Below are 27,890 nucleotides of genomic sequence, written 5' to 3'. Positions count from 1 at the left end.
AAGCTTTAACCATCCGGATCGATGGTCGTCTACGGGAACGTGGGAGGGAGAAGAGGTCCGATTGCGGTCCCAATCGCTCACTCAGGGATCCCACCTTGCAGCTGATGAACTCCGTAAATCCCCGGTGTCTACGTCCCCGAGACGATTCAAGCTTACCCGAGTCTCTCCAAGAGCCTCAGGAGACTGCCGATTCACGTACGCAGACTTGAGACTCAGAATTGTCTGTATTGCGGTACTGCCAGTAATTTTGTGTCTACAGTATCTTCAAGAGACCTAGCTCATTTGTTGGAGTGAGTACACTGGTGGGTCTTAAAGATAATTGTTCTTCTCCCCCTACTCGCTCCCCTCTCCATGCCACCCTGCTGTGGGGTGACCAGTCCAAGTCTTTCCAGGTACTTATCGACTCGGGGGCCGAAGTGAGTCTCATGGACGTTAACCTGGTGTCCGAGCTGGGCATCCCCACTCAACCCCTCTCCATTCCCATGGGTGTTAGAGCGCTGGACGGGCGCTCTATATAGGCTGGGTCACCCACCAGACCACCATCGTCAACCTACGAGTGTCGGGGAACCACAGTGAGACGATCCAATTCCTGCTGGATGAATCTCTGCAGCTTCCTGTGGTATTGGTATTCTCTTGGCTCCAGCGACACAATCCCTCCATTGACTGGGCTACTGGTGTCATCGTGGGCTGGAGCCCGTACTGCAACACTCTTTGCCTGAAGTCAGCTCTGCCTGCACCGGGGCGTCTTCCTGGGGGCTTGGAAATTGCCCCGGACCCCTCCGCCAGCTCCGCAGAGTACCAGGACCACTGGGAGGGGTTCAGTAAGGCCCGTGCCACTTCGCTTCCGCAGTACCGACCGGTATCCAAGAAGGTCAAGCCTGAGGCTCTGGCACGCTGCTATTGTGCCGTGGCTACACACCCGGAAGCAGAGACCTTCACCCCCGTTCCAAGATCATTAGCTCCTTTGCCGTTCGCCCTCTGTTGCCCCGTACCCTTCGTATTTTTCCTACTTATTCTGTGTCTAGTGTCAAAACCATGTCTGACTGCCCCTTGTCTTCTGTGTCTAGGCCCATCCCTCCGCCCGTGCCATCCATGGCCAGCCAGCGCACACGGTGAGACGCCTCCTGAGGGTTCGACCACGGGGCAGGGGTTTCCAGTACCTGGTTGACTGGGAGGGTTATGGCCCAGAGGAGAGGTGCCGAGTTCCCGCTAAAGACATCTTGGACCCGGCCCTCATCACCGGCACCCCTGACCCTGCATGCTCCACCTGTGGACTATCAACCCCTGCCTGCCTAGACTTGTCGTTTGCTTGCCCCTGTTGTTACAATAAACATTGTTACTTCACACAGTCTGCACTTAAGCCTTGCCTTGATCCCTGACAACGGGATGGTTTTTCAAAACCGCCAATACCATTGAAACTATTTATTTTAAAGTTTTTCAAAACATTTAAGTATATTTGTAGCTACCTTTTAAATAAATGCATGCAATGACCTCGTGGAATACGTTCACCTATCATATTATTTTATATTATGAAGCTTACAGTAGTTCCCCAGAACAGTTGAGCTAGTCACGTATTTGTTTGTAAATACACTTTTTATACAAAAGTACGTGGACACCCCTTCAAATTAGTGGATTCGGCTATTTCAGCCACACCTATTGCTGACAGGTGTATAAAATTGAGCACAGAGCCATACAATCTCCATAGACAAATACTGGTAGTAGAATGACCTTACTGAAGAGCTCAGTGACTTTCAATGTGGCACCGTCGTAGGATGCCACCTTTCCAACAAGTTATTTAGTCAAATTTCTGCCTTGCTAGAGCTGCCCCGGTCAATGTAAGTGCTGTTATTGTGAAGTGGAAATGTCTAGGAGAAACTACGGCTCAGCAACAAAGTGGTAGGCCACACAAGCTCACAGAGTGGGGCCGTAGTGTATGAACCTAGCTATGAACCTCAGTTATCATAGCCGGTTATATCGACTTCAAGACAGTCTGAATGGCAACAATAAAGCCTTTGGGTTGAGTAGAATTTAATATAACCTAATTATGCCAAGGATGCCAGTCCATACACTACTGTTCAAAAGTTTGGGGTCACTTAGAAATGTCCTTGTTTTTGAAAGAAAAGCAAAAACAAAATAGTCCATTAAAATAACATCAAATTGATCAGAAATACAGTGTAGACATTGTTAATGTTGTAAATGACTATTGTAGCTGGAAACGGCAGATTTTTAATGGAATATCTACATAGGCGTACAGAGGCCCATTATCAGTAACCATCACTCCTGTGTTCCAATGGCACGTTGCGTTAGCTCGTCCAAGTTTATCAGTTTAAAAGGCTAATTGATCATTAGAAAACCATTTTGCAATTATGTTAGCACAGCTGAAAATTGGTGTCCTGATTAAAGAAGCACTAAAACTGGCCTTTAGACTAGTTGAGTAACCGGAGTGTCAGCATTTGTGGGTTCGATTACAGGCTCAAAATGGCCAGAAACAAATAACTTTCTTCTGAAACTTGTCAGTCTATTCTTGTTCTGAGAAATGAAGGCTATTCCATGCAAGAAATTGCCAAGAAACTGAAGATCTCGTACAACGCTGTGTACTACTCCCTTCACAGAACACCGCAAACTGTCTCTAACCAAAATAGAGTGGAAGGCCCCGGTGTACAACTGAGCAAGAGGATAAGTACATTAGAGTGTCTAGTTTGAGAAACAGACGCCTCACAAGTCCTCAACTGGCAGCTTCCTTTAAAGAGTACCTTCAAAATGCCAGTCTCAACGTCAACAGTGAAGAGGCGACTCCGAGATGCTGGCATTCTAGGCAGAGTTGCAAAGAAAACGGTAGATCTCGGACTGGGCAATACATTTTTTTTTTTATTAAGATGGGCAAAAGAACACAGACACTGGACAGAGGAAGATTGGAAAAAGTGTTATGGACAGACAAATCTAAGTTTGAGGTGTTCGGATCACAAAGAAGAACATTCGGGAGGCGCAGAATAAATGAAAAGATGCTGGAAGAGTGCTTGATGCCATCTGTCAAGCATGGTGGAGGCAATGTGATAGTTTGGGGGTGCTTTGGTGGTGGTAAAGTGGGAGATTTGTACAGGGTAAAAGGGATCTTGAAGGATGGCAATCACTCTATTTTGCAACGCCATGACATACCCTATGGAAGGTGCTTAATTGGAGCCAATTTCCTCTTACAACAGGACAATGATCCAAAGCACAGCTCAAAACTATGCAAGAAATATTTAGGGAAGAAGCAGTCAGCTGGTATTCTGTCTATAATGGAGTGGCCAGCACAGTCATAAATACAGAACCAGAATTTAAAAAACAGTACAGTACACTACACTTCCTATGCATCATGCAAATACTCTGAGGTTCATATCAATATCTAATTTCCTTCATCTGCACTGATATGAGGACACAGGATAGGTGTAGTATTTCATCAAATTAGAGATTTAATTTCAACCAGTAGAGAATGTGAAAAGCTTTATTGAAGAAGTTCATTATCCAAGTTATAAATACGTAATATTATAAATATAAGTTCAATCTGTACTTCAATGCACATCTGGTGGTTATTCTAAAAACAGAGGAAGAAAGATGAGGTGGGGAGAAAGGCGTGAGAGAAAGTGTAATAGACAAAGGGAAAGAGATAAGACCAGAGGAGCAGGGAAGACAGCATAGGATTAATGAATTCCAGTGCTACTAAACTACACATTCTCTCAGGTCATCACAATTACATAAGTGTCTCTAACAATGTCTCCTAACCATTCTTGGGCCCCCAGTTGGCCAGAGGGTTATTTTAGAGTCGGTGAGGTGGCGATGACAGGGCTGGGGGTTGGCATCCTCTCTCACACCAAAACATACCTGCAGAAGAGAGACAGATGGAGAGTGTGTTTTTTTCCAATTCTAACACTGCCAGTCATCATAATAATCAGGTGAAATGCAAAACTGACCTTGGATCATTAACTCTGGGACTACTACATCTCCATCTGTATTTCAATGCAAAGCGTCTCTTTAATAACACTGCCTGTTGACCCGACCAAGTGACCTCTCACCTCTGATCATGCTGTGCCCTCTATGTGTCAGGCAGTTCGGAAGCGGGAGGGGTTCACCGACACAGGTGATCTAACCTAGAGGATTTAGGGAGAAAGGGTTGTTATTGAGAAAACAAGGTAGTTAAAGAGACAGTGTTCAACAGGAATCTGTGTGTGTGGCTGCAGAGTACTTTATACTGAAAAACATGCACAGACACACGAGGACAACGATATAAAGTACTTACTTAAATATAAATAGTGGCGTGCCTTACTATTCTCCATGGTTGGTCCTCTTGCCTATTCTTTGAAGGTGGAAGAAGCCAGTTATACACCTGAGCCTATACACTTGATACACAACAATGTAGGTGTGGGTTGTTGGGTGTCTTATTGTTCACATTTTTTTCAATATGGGTGACTCTTTGTTTATGTACAGACATCACCCTTACCTGAACAGCACCGTTAAATAAGGTAAACATTTTTTTTTAAATATAATTTTACCTAAACGGCACCCTCACTTAAGAAGTATAAATCAAAGGGAGAGAAACTGGAAATTGAATAACTGCAGTTGACATACCTAAGTAAATGGAAGAATACTCTTATTGCAAGGTGGGTGGCTCTTAAAAGAGCCTTTGGTTATGCATAGTGTGGTATATGGTGTTGCCAGGAAAGTAGGAGGTAAAGGCCTTCCCACACGGATTGCCTCCAGTGCTGCATTGTTGGCCCCCATCCTTGCAACATCCTGCAGAGCAGCAGACCTCTCCTCTGGCACACGGCGGCAAGCTGCAGGTCCCCTCCTGGTCCTCGTGTCCATCCTCATGAAGTTATGCAGGACACAGGTAGCCTTCACACATGCCTGAATTTCCCCACGAGGCATTCCCAGGTGGCCCTGGCACCCAATCGTGCGGTGCCCTACACGGTAACTGTAGGGAATTGTTTAGGAGGAATCTCCAGTTGCAAGGTATCTGTAGGAATATGGAAGATAATGTCATTATTAGACTTTTACATCATCAGGTCATTGTGGATTACTGAAAGTATAATATCTCTTATAACAAATAATGATAACATAGAATATAGATAGATGCATGTGTAGAATGTGACAACAGAAGGTTCATATCAAGGATGGCATCAAAAATGAATACATAAATACTGTTTGAAGCTTGATGATGAGTTGATCATTTGAATCAGCTGTGTAGTGCTAAAGAAAAAACAAAAATGTGCACCCCTTTTGAGTCCCCAGGACCTAGACTGAGAACCACCGCTCTTCATCTGCATACAACAGGCGTTCACCGCTCTCTGTAGCTGAGGACAGAAAACATCACAAAAACCAGACTTCCTTATACTCCAATTAGACAGCACTGAATATTATGGTGCTACTATCATCTCTGTCCTCACCCCTTTCTAGAGACTGGAACTACACCAAAGTACCTGCCCTATTCAGTTGGAGCTGCTATCCTTAGCTAGCTTCCTACAAATGCATTTGATTATTATTTTTTTTTACCATGATAAATACATCACATTAGCTAGCTAATATGAAGTTAGGTAGCTGGTGATATTTAATTAACTTAGCTAACTAGCTGTACCGTATGTAAAGTTGCTAGCTAGCTAGCTACGTTAGCAGCTCATCTGAGTTAGCCTCCACTGTAGCTAGTTAGCTAAGAATACATCATTATTTTTACATTTTCAAAATGTATTTACTTACTTCAATAGGTTCTCCCAGCCATGTTGACGATTGGAAACAGGGCAGCAAAGTTTGTCACCAGAGCGGTTTAGAGCATATTACTATTTATCTGTGAATAAATAAATGAAATGTAGAATGGATTAAACCATTTACCCATTTAATAACCAGACCTTATACAAAATGCTGAATTCTTGATGGACTATACTGAATCCTTGATGCACAACCGAACTGCTGCTATATGCTGCACCACAAGGGAGCCACTCTGGGCGCCCGAAGATGCACGATTAAATGTACAGCCTGCTAGTGTACACAGGCTGTTAGGCGGCCGCCTATGACGGGAAATTGACAAGGGCGGCATTTTCTACACTAAACTGACCAAGACATACATCCAACAACATATAAAACCTAACATAATTCTGCCCCAAAACTGTGACACTCAAAAAGTGGCATATGGGTTTTTTAGGGTGAGCGCTGATGCCGCCCTGTGACCACTTTGTCAAAGGCAGGGGCGCAAAATATATTTATTGTCCATTCCCAGCGCTCCTCTCCAGGGTGCTGCAGCGATCCTCTCCAGGGTGCTGCAGCGATCCATCAACATTCCGTCCCAAAAAATATCTAACATAAATCATGTAGCAGATACAGGATATAGTAAAAATAGCATGTTGCCTTTACTGTAGCCTACAGGCTGGAGATAAAATGTATGACAATGTATTGGCAGACACTTTTTACATCATGCAGGTTTCTCCGATCAAATAGCCTAACTAAATGGTGCCCAATCAACAACAAAAAATGCACTGTCACGTTAGCAAACAACATATCCTAAAAACAGGTCACGTCAAAGTAAAATGGACAATGTGGAATGGACTATCACAACTGTTGTCCAGGAGTTTCACCCCATTTTAACCTGATGATCTGTGATATCAATCTGATCATAGCAACAAACAAACTAATAGTTCTGCATTTCCTGCTGTGTAAAGTAAACACAATGCAAATAAACTCATAATAACTCCTAAAAAGTTGGGTAGCTGAAATTCAGGGCTTAAATAGCTAAACTGATTCGTCACAAAGCCAATGCAACATCTTGTTTTAAAAATGATGGGCCTACCATACGGATGGGCATTCATACAATTCCATTGCTGGTTGACATGGTAGGCTACACCCAAGTAAGCATGAGCCGACGTCTTTATTTGGTGTTTTACAAATGGTAGGCTTACCACAGTTGGGCATTCATAAAATACAATTTCAGGCAACACTATAGGATATACCTCAGGAAGTAGGACCAACGCTGACGCCGTTTGGACGAACCAAATCTGGCCCACGGACATGGTCTAAATCTGAACCTATCATAGACGTGCGTCTATGTTTGGTTCAGATTTGGTCAGATCTAGACCAGCCAAACATAGTCATCTATAAATTACGTATTTTCAACATTCATTCAGAACCAAAAATTAAACCTGATTTCGACGTTCGGAAAATACATAATTTCAACGTCTGGTAAATAAGCATTTTCAACTGTCATTCATTACCGAAAATGAATCTGATTTCAACGTCCTGAAAAATGTATTTTAAACTTCCGGAAAATAGATATTTTCACCATTCAATCAGAACCTAAATTTAACCTAACATCAACGTCTGAAAAATAAGTATTTTAGACATCTTTTAAACATCCTTTTGCTTACTGGGACTATTCTAGTTTCACTGTGGCTGCCGCTTTTTGGGCTTGCCTAAAGCAGCAGAAATGCAAGGAGCAGCCCTGTTACCCTTTCATTTATTCCACATTGTGTTGTGTTACAGCCTGAATTCCAAAATTAATTCAATAGATTATGTTTTTCTTTCACCCATCTACACAAAATACCCCATAATGACAAAGTGAAAACATGTTTTTAGAATGGTTTTCTAATTTATTGAAAATGAAATACAGTGGGTTTTCACTCCTCCCTTTATACTTGATTGATGAATTAAGGTCACTAATTATACTGAACATAAAATATAAACGCAACATGTAAAGTGTTGGTCCCATGTTTCATGAGCTGAAATAAAAGATCCCAGAAATGTTCCATACTCGCAAAAAGCTTATTTCTCGAAAATGTTGTGCACAAATGTGTTTACATCTCTGTTAGTGAGCCTTTCTCTTTTGCCAAGACAATCCATCTACCTGACAGGTGTGGCATATCAAGAAGTTGATTAAACAGCATTGTCCTTACACAGGTGCACCTTGTGCTGAGGCCACTCTAAAGTGTACAGTTTTGTCACACAACACAATGTCACAGGCGTCTCAAGTTTTGAAGGAGCGTGCCATTGGCATGCTGACTGCAGGAATGTTCACCAGAGCTGTTATCAGAGAATTTGAATGTTCATTTTGCTATCATAAGCCACCTCCAACGTTTTTCTTTGAGAATTTAGCAGTACGTCCATCTGGCCGTACAACCGCAGACCATGTGTAACCACACCAGCACAGGACCTCAATATCTGGCTTCTTCACCTGCTGGATCGTCTGAGACCAGTCACCCAGTCAGCTGATTAAACTGTGGGTTTGAACAACCAAATAATTTCTGCACAAACTGTCAGAAACCGTCTTAGGGAAGCTTATCTGCGTGCTCGTCATCCTCACCAGGGTCTTGACCTGACTGCAGTTTGGAGTCGTAACAGTTTTCAGTAGGCAAATGTGAACCTTTGATGGCCACTGGCATGCTGAAGAAGTGTGCCCTTCACGGATGAATCATGGTTTCAACTGTACCTGGCATATGGCAGACAGCGTGTATGGCAATGTGTGGGCAAAAGGTTTGCTGATATCAACATTGTGAACAGAGTGCCCCAAGGTGGCGGTGGGGTTAGGGTATGGGCAGGCATAAGCCACAATTGAACACAATTGTATTTTATCCATGGCAATTTCAATGCACAGAGATACCGTGACGAGATCCTGAGGCCCATTGTCGTGCCATTCATCCACCGCCATCAAGTCCCCATGTCACAAGAATCTTTACACAATTCCTGGAAGATCAAAATGTCCTAGTTCTTCCATGGCCTGCATACTCACCAGACATGTCACCAATTGATGTTTATTTGGGATGCTCTGGATTGACGTGTCGACAGTGCGTTCCAGTTCCCGCAAATATCCAGCAACTTCGAAACAGCCATTGAAGAGGAGTGGGACAACATTCCACAGGCCACAATCAACAGCCTGAACAACTCTATGCGAAGGAACTGTGTCCCGCTACATGAGGCAAATGATGGTCAAACCATATGCTGACTGGTTTTCTGATCCACGCCCCTACCTTTTGTTTTATAGGTATCTGTGACCAACAGATGCATATCTTTATTCCCAGTCATGTGAAATCCATAGATTAGTGCCTAATGAATTCATTTCAATTGACTGATTTCCTTAAATGAACTGTAAATCACTAAAAACTTTGAAATTGTTGCATGTTGCGTTTATATTTTGTTCAGTGTGGTAAAGAACTCCCCACACCTTGTTGTCTAAGGCTTAATTGAAAGGAAAAAACAAAAACCTGAAGACACTAGGCTCTCCATGGAATGAGTTTGACACCCCTGCTATAATAGCTTTGCACACCTGGATTGTCATATATTTGCACATTATAATGTTTTTAATTCTTTAAGCTGTGAAGTTGGTGATTCATCATTTTTTGACAGCCATTTTCAAGACTTGCCATAGATTTTCAAGCCTATTTAAATAAAAACTGTAACTAGGCCACTCAGGAGCATTCAATGTCGTCTTGATAAGCAACTCCTGAGTATATTTGGCCTTGTGTTTGAGGTTATTGTCTTGCTGAAAGGTGAATTTGTCTCCCAGTGTTCGTTGGAAAGGAGACTGAACCAGGTGATTTGCTCCTTTCAATGTATTTTTATCATAAACAAACTCCACAGTTCTTGATGATAACCATGCCCATAACATGATGCAGTGACGTGTTGGATTTGCCCCAAACATAATTGTTTGTATTCAGGACAAAGTTAATTTCTTTGCCACATTTTTGCAGTTTTGCTTTAGTGCCTAATTGTAAACAGGATGCATGTTTTAGAATATTTTATTCTGTACAGCCTTCCTTCTTTTCTATATGTCAATTAGGTTAGTGTTGTGGAGTAACTATAATGTTGTTGATCCATCCTCATTTTCTCCTATCACAGCCATTAAACTCTGCAACTGTTTTAAAGTCACTATTGGCCTTATGGTGAAATCCCTAAGCGGTTTACTTCCTTTCCGGCAACTGATTTAGGAAGGACGCCTGTATCTTTGTAGTGACTGGATGTATTGATATACCATCCCAAGTGTAATTAATAACTTAGCAATGCTCAAAAGGATATTTCATGTCTGTTTTTTTTACCCATCTACCAATAGGTGCACTTCTTTGCGAGGCATTTGAAAACCTCCTTGGTCTTTGTGGTTGAATCTGTGTTTGAAATTTACTGCTCGACTGAGGGACCTTACAGACAGTTGTATGTGTGGGGTACAGAGATGAGGTAGTTGTTCAAAAATCATGTTAAAACACTATTATTGCACACAGTGAGTCCATGCAACTTATTATTGTCACACCCTGATCTGTTTCAACTGTCTTTGCGATTGTCTCCACCCCCCTCCAGGTGTCGCCCATTTTCCCCATTATCCCATGTGTATTTATACCTGTGTTCTCTGTTTGTCTGTTGCCAGTTCGTCTTGTCATGCCAACCAGCATTTTGTGTCAGCTCCTGCTTTTCACCAGTCTCTCTTATCTCATCCTCCTGGTTTTTGACCCTTGCCTGTCCTGACCCTGTACCCATCCGCCTGACCACTCTGCCTGCCTGCCGTCCTGTACCTTTGCCCCCCCCTCCTCTGGATTACCAACTTTTGCCTGAGCCTGCCTGCCGTCCTGTCCCATTGCTGTAATAAACATTGTTACTTCGACACGGTCTGCATCTGGGTCTTACCTTGATACCTGATAATTATGTGACTTGTTAAGCACATTTTTACTCCTGAACTTATTTAGGCAAAGGGATTGAATACTTGACTCAAGACATTTCAGCTTTTCATTTTAATTCATTAGTAAACATTTCTAAAAACATAATTACACTTTGACATTATGGGGTATTGTGTGTAGGCCTGTGACAAATAATCTAAACTTAATACATTTTAAATTAAGGCTGTAACACAACAAAAAGTGGAAAAAGTCAAGGTGTGTGAAAACTTTGAGGGCACTCTATGTATAACTTGTGACGGGTTTTCATGTCTTTGCAATTCGTTTATTTTCGTTTGTGCTCGTTAGCATATTTAGCTAGAAGCTTCTATAAAAATCCACTAGTACTTGTGCTTATTTTGTTAGCATTTTGGTAATAGACACCTAATGTGCTTTTTTTGTATTTTTAGCGCAAAAAAACAGTAATACCAGTAATACCGTAAATCCCGGGATGAGAGAAGGACAGTATGACGATATGAAAATTTGGTTACCTCCCAACCTTAGAGGCCACTGATTGAACAGAGATTACTGAGAGTAACCTTGTGTGTAACCCAATACCGGCCAAAACGCACACACACACCACACAATGGCCCGCTTCTCTGTGTCCTACTGAACAAAGCCTGGTCACCCTCACTGGAGCGCTACTATACAGCCAGCCTTCACTGGGTCATTAATTATTAATATGTCGGGTCTGCTCTGCCTCTGTCTGGTCTCCTTAAGTGTAGGACACACAGCACTTACACGACACAGCATATTCCAAAGTAAAGTTATGATAGGTAAGAGCACAGAGCATGGTGGAGAATTTCAACCTTAACATTCCTAGATACATATTGCTTGGTGTGAGGAATCCTGCCAATAACTAATGTACTCTAAAACTGCCCTAAGGCTGAATCAATGCAGCATGAGAACATTATGAGCCTTTTACACTAGGCCTACATGACACAATATTTAGATTCACTCTCCTGGTTTACCAGCCGTTTCCGCATTCAACAGCCACAGTCGGAAGTTTACGTACACTATTGTTGGAGTCATTAAAACTCATTAAAAGTATTTTTAAAATCTGCCACGTTGGCTGGATTCACAATAAGTGTAGTTTTAATTTGGTATCTTACATGTGTGATTTAATGAAAGTTTGAATTTTATAGTATTTTATTTGAATCTGGCGCTCTGCATTTTCCCTGGCAATTGGCCAGTTGAGACATTTGCATCCCGCCTATCCCAAAGAGGTTAAATGTCCTTCCATAAGCGTGCTGAAAATCTGTTCATTTGTTTACAGTAAAATAGCATTGTATCTGGTCAAACACAATTTTTTCCAGAAGTTTACAAAGGGTTGGTAACAAGCTAATTGGTCGGCTATTTGAGCCAGTAAAAGGGGGCTTTACTATTCTTGGGTAGCGGAATTACTTTTGCTTCCCTCCAAGCCTGGGGGCACACACGTTCTAGTAGGCTTAGACTAAAGATATGGCAAATAGGAGTGGCAATATCGTCAGCTATTATCGTCAGTAATTTTCCATCCAAGTTGTCAGACCACAGTGGCTTGTCATTGTTAATAGACAACAATAATTTGTTCACCTCTTCCACACTCACTTTATGGAAACCAAAATTACAACGCTTGTCTTTCATAATTTGATCAGTTATACTTGGCTGTGTAGTGTCAGCGTTTGTTGCTGGCATGTCATGCCTAAATTTGCTAATCTTGCCAATGAAAAAAATCCTTAAAGTAGATGAGCCTAACAGAAGACAATTTGCCCTGTACTCAGAAACTCATAGTACTGCATTCACAGGGGTGCACACACACGAGGAGCTCTGTGCTTGTTTACAACACTCCAGAGACGAGGATGATAAGGAGAGGATTGTGCAGCAGAGAGTAAAAATGTCAAGAACTCCCTTGGCACCCTTAAGCACAACTTAAAGTAAGCTCTGGTAATGAAAAAGAACAACTCTACTTTAGAATGTTATTATGTCCCATATTATGTATCAGACTCAATCAGACAAAAGGCTCTCTTTATTTGGCTTTCCTTGGGCTCTGCTTACATCCATGGTTTGACAAATGTACTTTAGTACTGAAAATCCGTTTGTAAATCTTCTCTCAAACCAACGCACGTACAAACACGCATTACATAAGTTCAAACTCACTTAAAAGTGTCAAAGAGTTAAGCACAAAGTTCTTCCTCAGCATGAGCGAGTTTCTGCCACACACACAAATACATGTATTAAGTAGGTTTCGATTAAGTAGCATTTCAAAAAGACCTTCAGATACGGCAAGCTTCCCTAATTACTATTCACAGTCGCTGCAGCCAACAATGACTAGCCATATTAAACAACATATCAGCTATGAGGGAGCTGGTTCTCTTTTGAACAGCTACAAGAAGGCCAAGCCAGAGGAGCCTGCAGAAGCCAGCGTAACTATGGTTACAAGACATGAATCAGCAGCACAAGCGTCAGGCCAGCAGGCAGCAACAGGAAACAAGCAGGATGTGGCAGTAGTAGACATGGGACACCTGCTATTACAGAGCAGAGTACACTGGGCCAGGGAAGCAGGAGGGGGTGCGACAGGAACAGGTGATTAGTACAGGACTGAAAGACAAGGAGCATCGGTTGGCACAGGAACAATGTGAAAGGATGCCTTTATGTCTACATTATAGTGATGAGTGGAATATCATCAGCAACACACCTACAAAGCACGGGTTCAATCACAAAGCTGCATATTACAATACACAACTAAAAAAAGCAGTAAATAGTCAAATCGACACCCACAAAGCACAATGTGTGCAGTTCAAGTGTCCAATCACAAAGCCGCATGGTACAAGCCACACCTAGAAAAGCAGCAAAGGCCAAAAGTAGCACAACCACAAAACCTGCAAGAAGTAAAGCCACGCGTCACGACCACAAACTAAACAGGAACTGAAGCACCATGAATGGAGAAGTGAATAAGGTACATGGATGGTGATGGCAGGGAAAATAAGAAAATAAAACAAGGTAACAGGAATGGACTTAGTCTGGTCCCAGATCTGTTTCTTTGTGCTGTATTTGCCAGCTCCTATGGCTGTTGTCATACAAAAACATGCTGGTTGATCTGGGACCGGGCTAGTATGAATGAGGCTGCAAGCACAAAACAAACACAAAAACAAGATGGCGGCAGCCAGCCGGGAGGGGAACCCAACCAATCACGGTTATGGATGGAAGTGAATGGGTATGAATGGTAGCGGAACTAAAGTCAAGAGGTGGCAGGCAGGTGACATCTGATGGAGGGTGTGGTTTGGGATGGGGTGTCATGGATAGATGGAGGGTTGATGGGTACGTGTCAGGGGCAGAAGCAGCAGAGAGCATCAACAGTAGGGCTCACAAAAGCAAGGGTAAAACTGCAAATCACAGGGTAGCAAGGGGGCCAAGTGGGTGAGGCAGCATTGAGTGGGTTGATCAGCAATGCAGCAAATTTGGCAAGGCGGCCAGGATAGGAAGCTCACAATAACACAGCTCACAATATCCATCCATGGATAGACCCACAGCTTCCGGCCTGGACCAGACCCTTTTCATCTGACCAAAATAGCCCAGCCAGAGCCTCTCTCCCCTGGGGTCAACAGCCCGGCACTATGGGGGGTGATAGTGGGTGTCTGGTGGCGTAGTCGGCAGCAATTAGCAGTGGGCCTACCTGGGGAGGTGGCATCTCCGTCCAGAAGGTTGTCATCCTCAGAGGTATGGAAGTCCATGACGACTCCGGCGCCATCCAGTAGCTCCTCGTCGCTGCTGGCACTGGTAATGCTGTTGTAGCTGTTCCTGTAGTAGCCCTTCCTGTTGAAGAGCTGCTCCGACTCCATTTAGCTACGTGCTACGCAGGCAGTGCCCTGCGTGGGAACACAAACACACTCTCAGATCACAGGGCTGGGCACTGGAGATGCTGTTGTAGCTGTTTCTGTGGTATCCCCTGTTGAACTTGAGCTGCTGGAAAACAGACACAGGCACATACACTCAGGCAGACAGGAAAGTCCACAGCTCAGCCTGGCTGTAACCAGAAGGCGGAATTAAGTGTGGGTAAGGTTTCCGTTTCAGATTCGTTCTGATTCCCGAACCTCGTTACCAGCCTTGCGGCAGTGTCGTTTCTGGTTGGTGATAGAGGATGGAAAGAAGGGCGGAAGAAGGGATAGGAAAGGAAGGAGGGTCATTAGGACACATGATGAGTGTGAGATGTCAGACCCAGAGACTTCACTAAAGAGGAAGACAGAGGTGACAGAGAAGTAGCAGTAAACTCATCAGCTGTGTTGCTTCTGTCAGCATGGAGGACTGTGATGATGGAGGACCCTGGTGGCGAACAATACTGTGAAAAATGTATATCATTACCTCTGTCTGTCTGGTTGTCTGAGAGTGTGTGCTAGATTGGAATCATAAACCTGTACCCTGCACAACACCTCTGTCTGAATTTGGAATTGGACTGTTTGGTGCCCACTCAGGAGGAGATTTTGATTCCTATTGGAAATCATTTTGTTTACCTCTCCAGTCCATCAGGAATATGGGACATTTTTACTGCATCCGTTTTGAGGAATTACATAAATACAAACCATTTATGTGTGGGAAGAACCAGCCAGTAGTGTTTATGTCTATTTTTAGTTTGGGGATTAGGATGAACAGAGTGATGCTGATTTAGAACGAAATAGTAGAGCACACTAACCTCACTATTTCCCCCCTAGTGGAAGCAGGGGCAAACAAAACCTAGTCCAGAACCATAGAGGAAGGAGGATACACCAAAACCTTTGCTAGATCATAAAAGATAGGCTAGCTCAGGGTTTCCTCTGGATCAAAAGGGGGCTTAGGTGGTGGGCGTGGCGGGGGGGGAGCAGCTGAAATTTAGAGGCCCCCATTTTGGTGGTGTAGACACATTTTTGCCTTTTTAAGCCAATTTCCTGCAATTCTACAAATTTCTCCATGGACCAGAGATATTTTCTTGCAATTTTAAAGTAAAATTCCTGCAATTCTACACATTTTGCCATGCAGCGGAGTAAACATTTAGCTGTTTTAATGCCAATCTCTTGCAATTCTATGCATTTTGCCATTGCTGATGCTGTGTTATTTTGCTCAAACATAGTAACAAAATATATACTGCTAAATTCATTGCTTTTGGAATTTTCAATTCTCCTTGACAGCTTTAATTTTGGTGATTGAGAATTCTCAAAGATTATATTATTTGAAAATATATAGGTCCATGATCTTTTCTACATAGTGTTAACTTAAACTATTAAAACCAAATATAAACTAAAAGCATTTCTACATCCAGAAAATGTATTTTGAAGTTTACATACACCTTAGCCAATATATTTACACTCAGTTTTTCACAATTCCTGACATTTAATCCTAGTAAAAATGCCCTGTTTTAGGTCAGTTAATGTCACCACTTTATTTTAAGAATGTGAAATGTCAGATTAATAGTAGAGAGAAAGATTTATTTCAGCTTGTATTTCTTTCATCACATTCCCAGTGGGTCAGAAGTTTACATACACTGAATTAGTATTTGGTAGCATTGCCATTAAATTGTTTAACTTGGGTCAAACGTTTCAGGTAGCCTTCCACAAGCTTCCCACAATAAGTTGGGGGAATTTTGGCCCATTCCTCCTGACAGAGCTGGTGTAACCGAGTCAGGTTTGTAGGCCTCCTTGCTCACACACGCTTTTTCAGTTCTGCCCACAAACTTTCTATAGGATTATCTTGACTTTGTTGTCCTTAAGCCATTTTGCCACACCTTTGGAAGTATGCTTGGGGTCATTGTCCATTTGGAAGACCCATTTGCGACCAAGCTTTAACTTCCTGACTGATGTCTTGAGATGTTGCTTCTATATATCCACATAATTTTCCTCCCTCATGAAGCCATCTATTTTGTGAAGTGCACCAGTCCCTCCTTTTAATGACTCCAACCTAAGTGTATGTAAACTTCCGACTTCAACTGTAGGCAAACGCTTAGGTGGCCCATCCGAGGATTTCAATGGCAGAAAACTCCCTGCTAGCTACTAGCTAGCCAATGTGACTGTGAATAAGTGGGTTAAGGATTCTTCTACGAATGGTTTCTGGCCTTACCTAGCAAGAGGTGATCTTTTTCTACGTGATAAAAAAAAGGTAGGCCTATGAGATGAAATGGAAGCAGGTTGAGCTAATGATATGTCTGAATCACGTAGAGTAACTTAATATAACCGTGTATCGTCATCATCATACTATCCAGACCCAGAGCGACGAGAACTAAATGAATCCTAAAGTGAACAGTACTAAATCAAATGGCAGGCAGCAAATGATTTCATCTATATATGAGTCGCCAACTTACAGCCAGAGAGCTTAAACCCATTATACAGGGATATTGTTTGATATACTCCTTTACTTTAGAGTAACTGACTGTAGGCCGTATCCTCGATTGAATTTACTGCTCTGAAAACTGGCAGTGGTATCACTGACTCTTATGGGGAGATTATGAATTCTCCCAGAGTCCATGGATAGTGTAGTATAAGTATCCTCTCTCGACAGAGAAATGGAAGTCCCACAAGTCATGAGCTCATTATGACAGGAAGAAATAAAGAGTCAAAATCCTTCTAGGCTTCCTCCCGTTTCATTTACACTCATCAACGTTCAAAAGCAAAAGGAGATGATAGTGTCACTGATGTCACTACAGCTTATGTTCCATTCAAGTATAGGAATCTTGCAGGGCTCCCGAATGGCACAGCGGTCTAAGGCACTGCCTCTCAGAGGCGTCACTACAGACCCCGGGTTCGATTCCAGGCTGTAGCACAATTGACCCAACGCCGTCCGGTTTAGGGTTTTGCCGGGGTAGGCAGTCATTGTAAATAAGAATTTGTTCTTAACTAGCTTCCCTAGTTAAATAAAGGTTAAATACAAATATATAAACTCTGTGATGACTACAATGTGAGACAGACACTCATAATGTTCTCATATTTCCCCCCCAATCCTAAACAGCACATCCCTAGGTGTCTATGGAGGAGACAACACACCAGAGACTAGAGCGCTTACATTTCACAAGCCTGGTCTCATAGCTTTACATACAGTAACTAACTCTTCATGACATAGACCAACAGACTGGACCACTAGCCTAACAACTTCCCCTCTCACCTTGAATCAGGAAATCCCTTTGTGCTGCATTCAATTAAAGCAGGAAATTCTATTCTGTTTGTTTTTAGGAGGAATGCCAACAAGTCCAAGAGCGCTCTTGTTCTTGGTTAACAAGTGTGAGCCTTTTTCAACCTCCATCTTGGCACCAGTTACTGTGGTCATGAGCTTGCTAGGCCCAGTGCCCACCAAGCTGTGAACACGCTCAGCAGGAGTTTCAACTCTCAAGAAGACAAAAACTTAAGATGACCTAGGTCATTCCGAGTGAAAATTTAACAAAAATCGCAATTAGAATGTTGTATTCCCTGAATTGTGGAACAAAGAAATGGTAGGCTATTTGAAGGAAAGATCTTTGACATTTACAGAATAACACTGCAGGAGTCTGAACTGTCTGTTCCTACCCAGTCTGGAGAAGTGTCTACTCTGTTCCTCTGTTCTTCTCACTTCTTCTCCACAAGGTTGAGGTGAAGCCGTGAACATTTTGGTAAAACTACACGACCATCAGGCTTCAGCACAGACGAGGAGAAAGTGGGTTCATTTAGTCTCAGAACCAGCCTGACGTGACCGACCGAAAGGGTGTGAAATGATCCATCTTAAATAAGCTAAGCATTGTCATAGACTCACATGCAACAGATATCCGATACATGAAGTTGCTTACTGCAAAGCAAGGCTACGGTTTCGATGAGGAACGATACAAACAGGCTGAATTTGAGAGGAATATTACTTTAGAAAACAGCTCCTATGAAGGATACATGATCCCTATCATTTTTCACCCTGACATTTGAGAATATGGATGAGAATAGATGTGTTTGAATGATGGGAAAGCGCTATCTGAGGTGCCAAAACGAGCCGGGCCTGGCAGTGACAGTTACACAACTTATTAGAGCCGGGACGATATCAGTATCGCAATATTTTTCCCATGACAAAAATGAAAACACGAAGCAGGTCAAACTCTGCGGTCCTTTAAAACCTGCTGTATGTCAAAAATATTGTGTGCTTTCACTTGGGAAATAAACAAATGTGACTCTGGATGACAACATAATGATGTTTGTTTCCAACATTAGGGCTGTTTTCCTAAAGAAGTTCAATCGGCTTCGTGTTTTGTTTCCTTGCCACGGTACTTACGAGTATCACAATACTGGTATCGTCCTGGACCCACAACTTATAAAGCAGGCGAGAGAGTGGGCCTCTTCTTTCAGTAGTCAAGGACCTAGATGTTGCCAGGGGAAACTGTTGCTGGGATATGACTCAGCGTTTTGCCCGCCCCTCAGTGATATGATCACACCTCCTGTAAGGCAGCCTCACCACTGCCAACCATACAGGTTGACACACCTCCAAAACAACTCTTTTTTTCCAATTACAGTTGCTTTCTACATTACCTCCGCCACTTATACACCTCAACTACATCGACCCCCAATCCTACCTACTGTCATAAGCAATTTCCTAGGGTGTAGTAATGCAATAACGTTCAACTGAAAGTTGTGAAAAACCTCAAACAAAAACTGTTTTCAAGCTCTCTAAGCTTGCATTAATGCTGCACATTTTAGGAGTCAGACCAGAGGAAGAGCTTACTTTGAGAGCTGACCAAGCAAAAAAAAAAAAATGTCAGACAAGTCTTGAGAAATATACCAGACCAGTGCCATTGATAAGAAAAATGGCAGGAACTTGTGTTGTGACATTGTAGAAGTAAGAGGGGGAAAAAAATAAGATTATTGAATAAGAGGTCAGCACTGTCACAGATGGAACACACATTATGGATATTAATATTGTCCCTAAAATACTATGAATAAATGCCTTGCACCTAAATAATAAAAAGAGTCTCGGGTGAGAAAGGTAAGAGTATATATTTTAGGGAAATTAACGCATATATATATATATTTTCCAACCATTTTCTCATCTTAAAAATGAGGCATAGGTAATGGCTTTGATTTCTGGTCAAACAGATGGGAACGGAGTCTTAGAGAACCTCTACCAGAAAAAAAGTCTTAAAAGGTATATCAACACTTATATTTAGTTTGAGGAATTATTTGCCTTCTGTAAGTTTAAGAAACATTGCCATGTGCCTTGTCATTTCCTAATTTCTCGGTCACACTCTGATCTGATTCACCGGGTCTTGTGCTTGTCTCCACCCCCCACCAGGTGTCTACCATTTGTCTGCATTATCTCATATGTATTTATACCTGCGTTTTCTATTTGTCTGTTGGCAGTTTGTCTTGTCCTACCAGCGTGTTCCCTGTGCTCTAGTTTTTCTTAAGTCTAACCAGTTCTGACCATTCTGCCTGTCCTGATCCTGCCCGCCGTCCTGTACCTGTCTGACTGATTTGGATTGCGACCCTTGGACTGCCTTGACTTACATTTTGCCTGCCCCTTGAACTATAATAAACTCTGACTCGTACTATCTGCCTCCTGTGTCTGCCTCTGGGTCTTAGCCTGAGGCCTGATATTCTCTCCCTCATGAGGGAGGAAAATGAACATTCACAGAAGTATCAGGTAAAGGTAGACCTACCAATTAGTTAGTGTATTTACTGATAAAGATTTTTGTTTATGAATTATTAAGTGATTAAAACTTGTAATTCTTTCACCAAAAGGAATTACTGCAATTGAGTCACAAAGTTGGGTCACCTTCTACTGGCGTGTTATATTCAGATCACATGGTGGCCAAAGCGAAAGTATGAAAACAGGACAACCTCTCTCTCTCGCTCTCTCTGCCCCTCTTTCTCTCTCCCTTTCCCTCTCTGCCCCTCTCCCGCTCTGCCCCTCTCCCCCTACCTCTCTCTCTGCCTGCCTCTGCCGCTCTACCTCTCTCTCTCTCTCTCTGCCTATCTCGCTCTACCTCTCTCCCTCTGCCTTGCTCTCTTCCTCTGCCCCTCTCCCTCTCGCCCCTCCCCTCTCTCACCCTCTCTCTCCTTCTGCCTCTCTCTGCCTCCCTCTCTGCCTCACTCCCTCTCTGCCTCACTCCCTCTCTCTCTCTGCCTCACTCCCTCCCTCTGCCTCCACCCCCCCCCTCTCTGCCTCCACCCCCCCTCTCTGCCTCCCTCTCTCTCTCTCTCTCTGCCTCCCTCCTCCTCCATCTGCCTCCCTCCCTCTCCTCCTCCCTCTGCCTCCCCCTCTCTCCCCTTCTCTCTGCCTCCCCCTCTCTCTGCCTGCATCCCGCCCCCTCTCTCTCTGCCTACCTCTCTCTTGCTCTCTGCCTGCCTCTCGCTCTCTGCCTCCCCCTCCATCTCTCTCTTTTCCTCCCTCTCTCTGCCTCCATCCCTCTTTCTGCCTCATCCCTCTCCCTGCCTCCTTCTCCTCCCTCCCTCTCTCTCTGCCTCCCCCTCTCTCTGCCGCACTCCCTCTCTCTCTCTGCCGCACTCCCTCTCTGCCGCACTCCCTCTCTCTCTCTCTCTCTGCCTCTCTCCCTCTCTCTCTGCCTCTCCTCCTCCCCCTCCCTCTCCTCTCTGCCGCACTCCCTCCCTCTCTGCCGCACTCCCTCCCTCTCTCTGCCTCCCTCTCTCTCTCTCTCTGCCTCCCTCTCTCTCGCTCTCTCTCTCTCTCTGCCACCCTCCCTCTCTCTCTCTCTCTGCCTCCCTCCCTCCCTCCCTCTCTGCCTCCCTCCCTCCCTCCCACTCCTCCCTCTCTGCCTCCCTCCTCCTCCTCTCTCTCTCTCGATCCCTCTTCTCGCTCTCTGCCTGCCTCTCTCTCCTCCTCCCTCCCTCCCCCCCTCTCCTCTCTGCTGCACTCCCTCTCTCTCTCTGCCGCACTCCCTCTCTCTCTCTGCCTCTCTCTCTGCCTCCCTCCCTCCCTCTCTCTCTGCCTCCCTCCCTCCCTCTCTCTCTGCCTCCCTCCCTCCCTCTCTCTCTGCCTCCCTCCCTCCCTCTCTCTCTGCCTCCCTCCCTCCCTCTCTCTGCCTCCCTCCCTCCCTCTGCCTCCCTCTCTCTGCCTCCCTCTCTCTGCCTCCCTCTCTCTGCCTCTCTCCCTCTCTCTCTCTGCCTCCCTCCCTCTCTCTCTCTGCCTCCCTCCCACTCCTCCCTCTCTGCCTCCCTCCTCCTCTCTCTCTCTCTCTCTCAATCCCTCTTCTCGCTCTCTGCCTGCCTCTCTCGCTCTCTGCCCCCATCCCTCTTTCTTTCTGCCTCCATCCCTCTTTCTTTCTGCCTCCTTATCCTCCTCCTTCTGCCTCTCTCTCTGCCTCCCCCCCTCTCCTCCTCCCTCTGCCTCTCTCGCTCTCTCTGCCTCCCTCCCTCTCCTACTCTCTGCATCTCCATCTGCCTCCTCCTCTCTGCCTCCCTACTCTGCCTGCCTCACTCCACCTCTCTCTCTGCCTGCCTCGCTCGCTCTCTGCCTGCCTCGCTCGCTCTCTCCCTGCCTGCCTCGCTCGCTCTCTCCCTGCCTGCCTCGCTCTCTGCCTGCCTCGCTCGCTCTCTCCCTGCCTGCCTCTCTCGCTCGCTCTCTGCCTGCCTGCCTCTCTCGCTCGCTCTCTGCCTGCCTGCCTCTCCCGCTCTCTGCCTGCCTCTCCCGCTCGCTCGCTCGCTCTCTGCCTGCCTCTCCCGCTCGCTCGCTCGCTCTCTGCCTGCCTCTCCCGCTCGCTCGCTCGCTCGCTCTCTGCCTGCCTCTCCCGCTCGCTCGCTCGCTCTCTGCCTGCCTCTCCCGCTCGCTCGCTCGCTCTCTGCCTGCCTCTCCCGCTCGCTCGCTCTCTGCCTGCCTGCCTCTCCCGCTCGCTCGCTCTCTGCCTGCCTCTCCCGCTCGCTCGCTCTCTGCCTGCCTCTCCCGCTCGCTCGCTCTCTGCCTGCCTCTCCCGCTCGCTCGCTCTCTGCCTGCCTCTCCCGCTCGCTCGCTCTCTGCCTGCCTCTCTCGCTCGCTCTCTGCCTGCCTCTCTCGCTCGCTCTCTGCCTGCCTCTCTCGCTCGCTCTCTGCCTCCCTCTCTCTCTCTGCCTCCCTCTCTCTCTCTCTGCCTCCCTCCTCCTCCATCTGCCTCCTTCCCTCCTCCATCTGCCTCCTTCCCTCTCCTCCTCCCTCTGCCTCCCCCTCTCTCCCCTTCTCTCTGCCTCCCCCTCTCTCTGCCTGCCTCCCGCCCCCTCTCTGCCTGCCTCCCTCTCTCTTGCTCTCTGCCTGCCTCGCTCTCTCTCTTTGCCTCTCTCTCTCTCTCTTTGCCTCTCTCTCTCTCTCTTTGCCTCTCTCTCTCTCTTTGCCCCTCTCTCTCTCTCTCTCTTTGCCCCTCTCTCTCTCTCTCTCTTTGCCCCTCTCTCTCTCTCTCTCTTTGCCCCTCTCTCTCTCTCTCTTTGCCTCTCTCTCTCTCTCTCTCTCTCTCTCTTTGCCTCTCTCCCTCTCTCCTTGCCTCTCTCTCTCTGCCTCTCTCTCTTTGCCTCTCTCTCTCTCTGCCTCTCTCTCTTTGCCTCTCTCTCTCTCTTTGCCTCTCTCTCTCTTTGCCTCTCTCTCTCTCTTTGCCTCTCTCTCTCTTTGCCTCTCTCTCTCTTTGCCTCTCTCTCTCTCTGCCTCTCTCTCTCTCTCTCTCTCTTTGCCTCTCTCCCTTTGCCTCTCTCTCTCCCTTTGCCTCTCTCTCTCTCTTTGCCTCTCTCTCTCTCTCTTTGCCTTTCTCCCTCTCTCTTTGCTTCTCTCTCTCTCTCTCTTTGCCTCGCTCTCTCTCTCTTTGCCTCTCTCTCTCTCTTTGCCTCTCTCTCTCTCTTTGCCTCTCTCTCTCTCTTTGCCTCTCTCTCTCTCTTTGCCTCTCTCTCTCTCTTTGCCTCTCTCTCTCTCTCTCTCTCTCTCTCTTTGCCTCTCTCTCTCTTTGCCTCTCTCTCTCTCTCTCTTTGCCTCTCTCTCTTTGCCCCTCTCTCTCTCTCTGCCCCTCTCTCTCTCTGCCTCTCTCTCTCTCTCTCTTTGCCTCTCTCCCTCTCTGCCTCTCTCTCTCTCTGCCTCTCTCTCTCTCTGCCTCTCTCTCTCTCTCTGCCTCTCTCTCTCTCTCTTTGCCTCTCTCTCTCTCTGCCTCTCTCTCTCTTTGCCTCTCTCTCTTTGCCTCTCTCTCTCTCTGCCTCTCTCCCTTTGCCTCTCTCTCTCTCTCTTTGCCTCTCTCTCTCTCTTTCTCTCTCTTTGCCTCTCTCTCTCTTTGCCTCTCTCTCTCTCTTTGCCTCTCTCTCTCTCTTTGCCTCTCTCTCTCTCTTTGCCTCTCCCTCTCTCTTTGCTTCTCTCTCTCTTTGCCTCTCCCTCTCTCTTTGCTTCTCTCTCTCTCTCTCTCTCTTTGCTTCTCTCTCTCTCTCTCTCTCTTTGCCTCTCTCTCTCTCTCTCTCTTTGCCTCTCTCTCTTTGCCTCTCTCTCTCTCTGCCTCTCTCTCTCTCTCTCTCTTTGCCTCTCTCTCTCTCTTTGCCTCTCTCTCTCTCGCTTTGCCTCTCTCTCTCTCGCTTTGCCTCTCTCTCTCGCTTTGCCCCTCTCTCTCTCTTTGCCCCTCTCTCTCTCTTTGCCCCTCTCTCTCTCTCTTTGCCTCGCTCTCTCTCTCTCTTTGCCTCTCTCTTTGCCTCTCTCTCTCTCTCTCTTTGCCTCTCTCTCTTTGCCTCTCTCTCTCTCTCTTTGCCTCTCTCTCTCTCTTTGCCTCTCTCTCTCTCTCTCTCTTTGCCTCTCTCTCTCTTTGCCTTTCTCTCTCTCTTTACCTCTCTCTCTCTCTCTCTTTGCCTTTCTCTCTCTCTCTTTGCCTTTCTCTCTCTCTCTTTGCCTTTCTCTCTCTCTCTTTGCCTTTCTCTCTCTCTCTTTGCCTTTCTCTCTCTCTCTTTGCCTTTCTCTCTCTCTCTCTTTGCCTTTCTCTCTCTCTCTCTCTTTGCCTTTCTCTCTCTCTCTCTTTGCCTTTCTCTCTCTCTCTCTTTGCCTTTCTCTCCCTCTCTCTTTGCCTTTCTCTCTCTCTCTCTCTTTGCCTTTCTCTCTCTCTCTCTCTTTGCCTTTCTCTCTCTCTCTCTCTTTGCCTTTCTCTCTCTCTCTCTCTTTGCCTTTCTCTCTCTCTCTCTTTGCCTTTCTCTCTCTCTCTTTGCCTCTCTCTCTCTCTTTGCCTCTCTCTCTCTCTCTCTTTGCCTCTCTCCCTCTCTCTTTGCCTCTCTCTCTCTCTCTTTGCCTCTCTCTCTCTGCCTTGATATGTAGCTGCACGGAGAAAATTAATTTGAGCATAAACTAGACCACTCACTGAGTTACCCTAAAAAAAAGCTAATTTTCAACCAAAAGCAATTGTAAGACCTGTGGTCCTTTCCTGTTGCTCATATAAAACCCCAATGTACGCCCCATTCACCCCAACAACATATTTGATGTATAAATCACAGCTCACACAAGCCACTCAGATGGTTATGATATGGTAATAGTCACGTGATACATAGGACTATGTAATGGGTACATGTATTGAAGAGAAAATACATATCACACTATGCAATATGTTCATATACATCTATGCCATAAAATCTGCATGCAATACAAACTATATGCATCTCCCCTTTTACTGTGTAAGGTGAAAGACCACTAAACAAACATGAAAAGGAACATTTCCACTGCCTGTCACGCGCCTTTCTGATGTATCATGGTGCCATGACATTGTTGCTAGCTAGCTAGCTAGGGCAGTAGCTAGGGGTTTCTGGATGATACAACGAACGTTACAGCTGACACCATCCTACATTTAACACATACAAAATGCAGCCAGCTAGTTACAACCACAAATAAGTACGGTGGATAAAGGATACGTGTCTTGTAGTGTAATATGGCGACTATAATGTAGCTAATAAGCTAGTAGCTAGTTAGCCAACTACGACTGACAGGGGCTCGAGTGCTCCTTTTTAAAATGTCAGTTAACGTTAGTTGGCCTGATTCGATTTTGATGCAACTACTACACCATTTGACATGATGAATTTCACAAAGCGATGTTGTTGTTGTACGCATAACTGACCAGGATCCACTACAAATGCACCACGCGCTGAATATGTGCAACATACTGGTGAAAATGATCACCTACCGTCCAGCAAGCATGACGAGATGAGCACCTGTGTTCAGATAAAAAAAAATGTACATAGATACGATGGAGGCCTTGGTGGGTAAAATATTAACTTTACCATCAAACGTTGTGCACCAGCAACATCACATACCTTTTCGATGCCGCTATTCCACCCCGGACAAAACGAATCATCCTTTTCTTGAGTAGAAACGTTGCGTTTTTACAAAAATATATTTGACATTCTCCCCATGATGGGTTTTTTTCTGTCCCATTCCTGTGTCAATGACGTTTACTTCCGGTTTCTTGATCTCCCACCCCATCGCAGCCGTAAGGAGCGCGAAATGGGGGCAAGGAGCCTGGATAGAACATATTTTTATTTTAATAACGTGCAATAAAACATTATAAATTAGAAGTAGCCAAAATTAGCCTCCTTGAAATTGGATTGGCAATAATAAGAGTGCATTTTTTTTTGCCACATATAATACTATTATATAAAATTATTAAACGATTATCTTTTATTAATGTCCTCATCCATAATAAGACGCGTTTGCTGAACATACAAGTACAAATTAAACACTCCCTCGGGGATTAATAAAGTATATTTTTTCCATGGACTACTTGTTGACTCTAGAAAAAAACTAATGCATTAGGTTTTGGCACTGTTGTTATCCATGAATGTTCTTGTCCTTCCTGGATCATCATCATGGCTAACACTGGAGTATGGTTAGAAAATACATTTTATTTTATTTGAAGAGTGAGAAGGAAATCTGAAACACATTCAACGTGGATCAGTAGCTAGCTTTCCATCCAATTGGCTACATATTTTCATGCGAATATTCTAAAATCCGAATAAAGAAAATATATTTTCCTTACCAGTAACCAAGTTTCCATACAGTTTTTATGCGAGTAAAGTCATATAATACATATTTTTTAATAATCACACCGCTGTAATGGAAACAGGAAGTTTCGGTGTAATTTTATAAATAATTATTTTGTTCGACATGGTGGGATCTTTTGTGTCGGTTAAATGTATTATGCGGGAAATGGTGATGGAAACGCCTTTATGCGCAAAAATTGATATAATAACCATCGTATCGAAGTAAATTTGGAGTCACGCGATATGGTGTGTCGTCCTCCCACTACAACTCGGGAAACCATATAGTTTATTAGGCTAGCCTACAGATTAAATAAATTATGAACTTCACATGGTGGTGAAAGTGCATGGTGATGAGTTTGATGCAGCTTTCCAATATAGAGCGTTTTATACTGGTGACATGATGATCGATGCTTGACTGCCGTTGGACAAATAAAAATATTCACGCTCTTATCCATAATAATCTCATTATGTAGACTGGACAAGGCGCACAGCCTGCACGCATTGTATGTGCAAACTGTTGGTTAGAGCGCTGGAGACAAAACCAGAGTAGGGCACATTTGCTATTTAATGCAACATTTTTTTTGACAAAACTATCCATAGAGTTGAACATGCGATGGAAACACATTGAACTTTAGATTTTCATTCGGTAGACTACATGAGAATCTAAACGAAAAAGTAGAAAACATTTTGTGTGCACTATGTCATCAGGCACTGCATTTCATCTGCAATAAATACATTTGGTGGAAACATACTAATGGTGGGAAAATGCGCATATTTTCTCTAGAATATTCGCATGAAAATATGTGCCAATCGGATGGAAACCAAGCTACCACCAGGTTTACATCCAACCTTATAATACGCATTAAATTGCCTACGTGTTGGATAAAACATGTCGTGACAGGCCAGATGGGAACAGAACATGCGTAGGTTAACATTCGAAATGTCGACAAAACGCTATACAAGGTGGGATCGTTTTGTGTCGGTAAAATTAATTATTGCAGAAATGTAGGTGGAAACCCTTTGTGCGCAAGTATTGATATAATATCAGGTCAAAGTAAACTTGGAGATACGCGATGACATGCTGCGCGTGTTGTGTGTTCCTCCCACTATGAGTCGTCAAAACCATGCAGTTTATTTGGCTACGGATGGAATAAATTATGATAAACTTCACAGGGGGGTGAAAGTGCAAGGTGATGAGCTGATGCTCCTTTCCAATATATATCGAGTCTTATTCTGGTATCATGATCATCGATGCTTGGCTGCCGCTAATTTTTCCATAATAATCTCATCATGTTGGCTATACCCACACTGTATCTGCAAACTGTTG

The 27,890-nt window shown here is 44.6% G+C and overlaps 1 protein-coding gene and 1 long non-coding RNA gene across 10 annotated transcripts in view; both read right to left on the bottom strand.

Annotated features, from left to right (window-relative positions):
- The window catches only part of LOC110500450 (H(+)/Cl(-) exchange transporter 3), a 63,773-nt gene extending 37,749 nt beyond the window's left edge, over positions 1–26,024 (bottom strand). For 3 of the 9 annotated variants that reach the window (XM_090214546.1, XM_036957874.2, XM_090214545.1), the window contains exons 1-3: positions 25,838–26,015; positions 25,708–25,735; positions 14,308–14,500 (exon numbers count right to left, since the gene is read on the bottom strand). In XM_090214546.1, the coding sequence (XP_090070672.1) occupies positions 14,308–14,473 (166 nt within the window). In that variant the 5' untranslated portion in view covers positions 14,474–14,500; positions 25,708–25,735; positions 25,838–26,015. Of the gene's footprint in view, positions 1–14,307; positions 14,501–25,707; positions 25,736–25,837 lie in introns of all 9 variants that reach the window. The other 6 variants (XM_036957877.2, XM_036957873.2, XM_036957876.2 and 3 more) reach the window with 3 other exon arrangements.
- On the bottom strand, positions 2,847–5,356 carry LOC149973219 (uncharacterized). Its single transcript, XR_016490298.1, has 5 exons — positions 5,252–5,356; positions 4,606–4,993; positions 4,277–4,333; positions 4,053–4,127; positions 2,847–3,861 (listed from the first exon to the last, which is right to left on the bottom strand). It is a non-coding gene; the product is annotated as an uncharacterized LOC149973219 (long non-coding RNA).
- Positions 26,025–27,890: the final 1,866 nt, after the last annotated feature.

This window comes from Oncorhynchus mykiss, chromosome 21, assembly GCF_057628025.1.
Source record: "Oncorhynchus mykiss isolate SJ-2025 chromosome 21, ASM5762802v1, whole genome shotgun sequence".
Lineage (NCBI taxonomy): Eukaryota > Metazoa > Chordata > Actinopteri > Salmoniformes > Salmonidae > Oncorhynchus > Oncorhynchus mykiss.
Note: the sequence above shows the minus strand (reverse complement) of the source record. Positions and strands in the feature narration are given on the sequence as shown.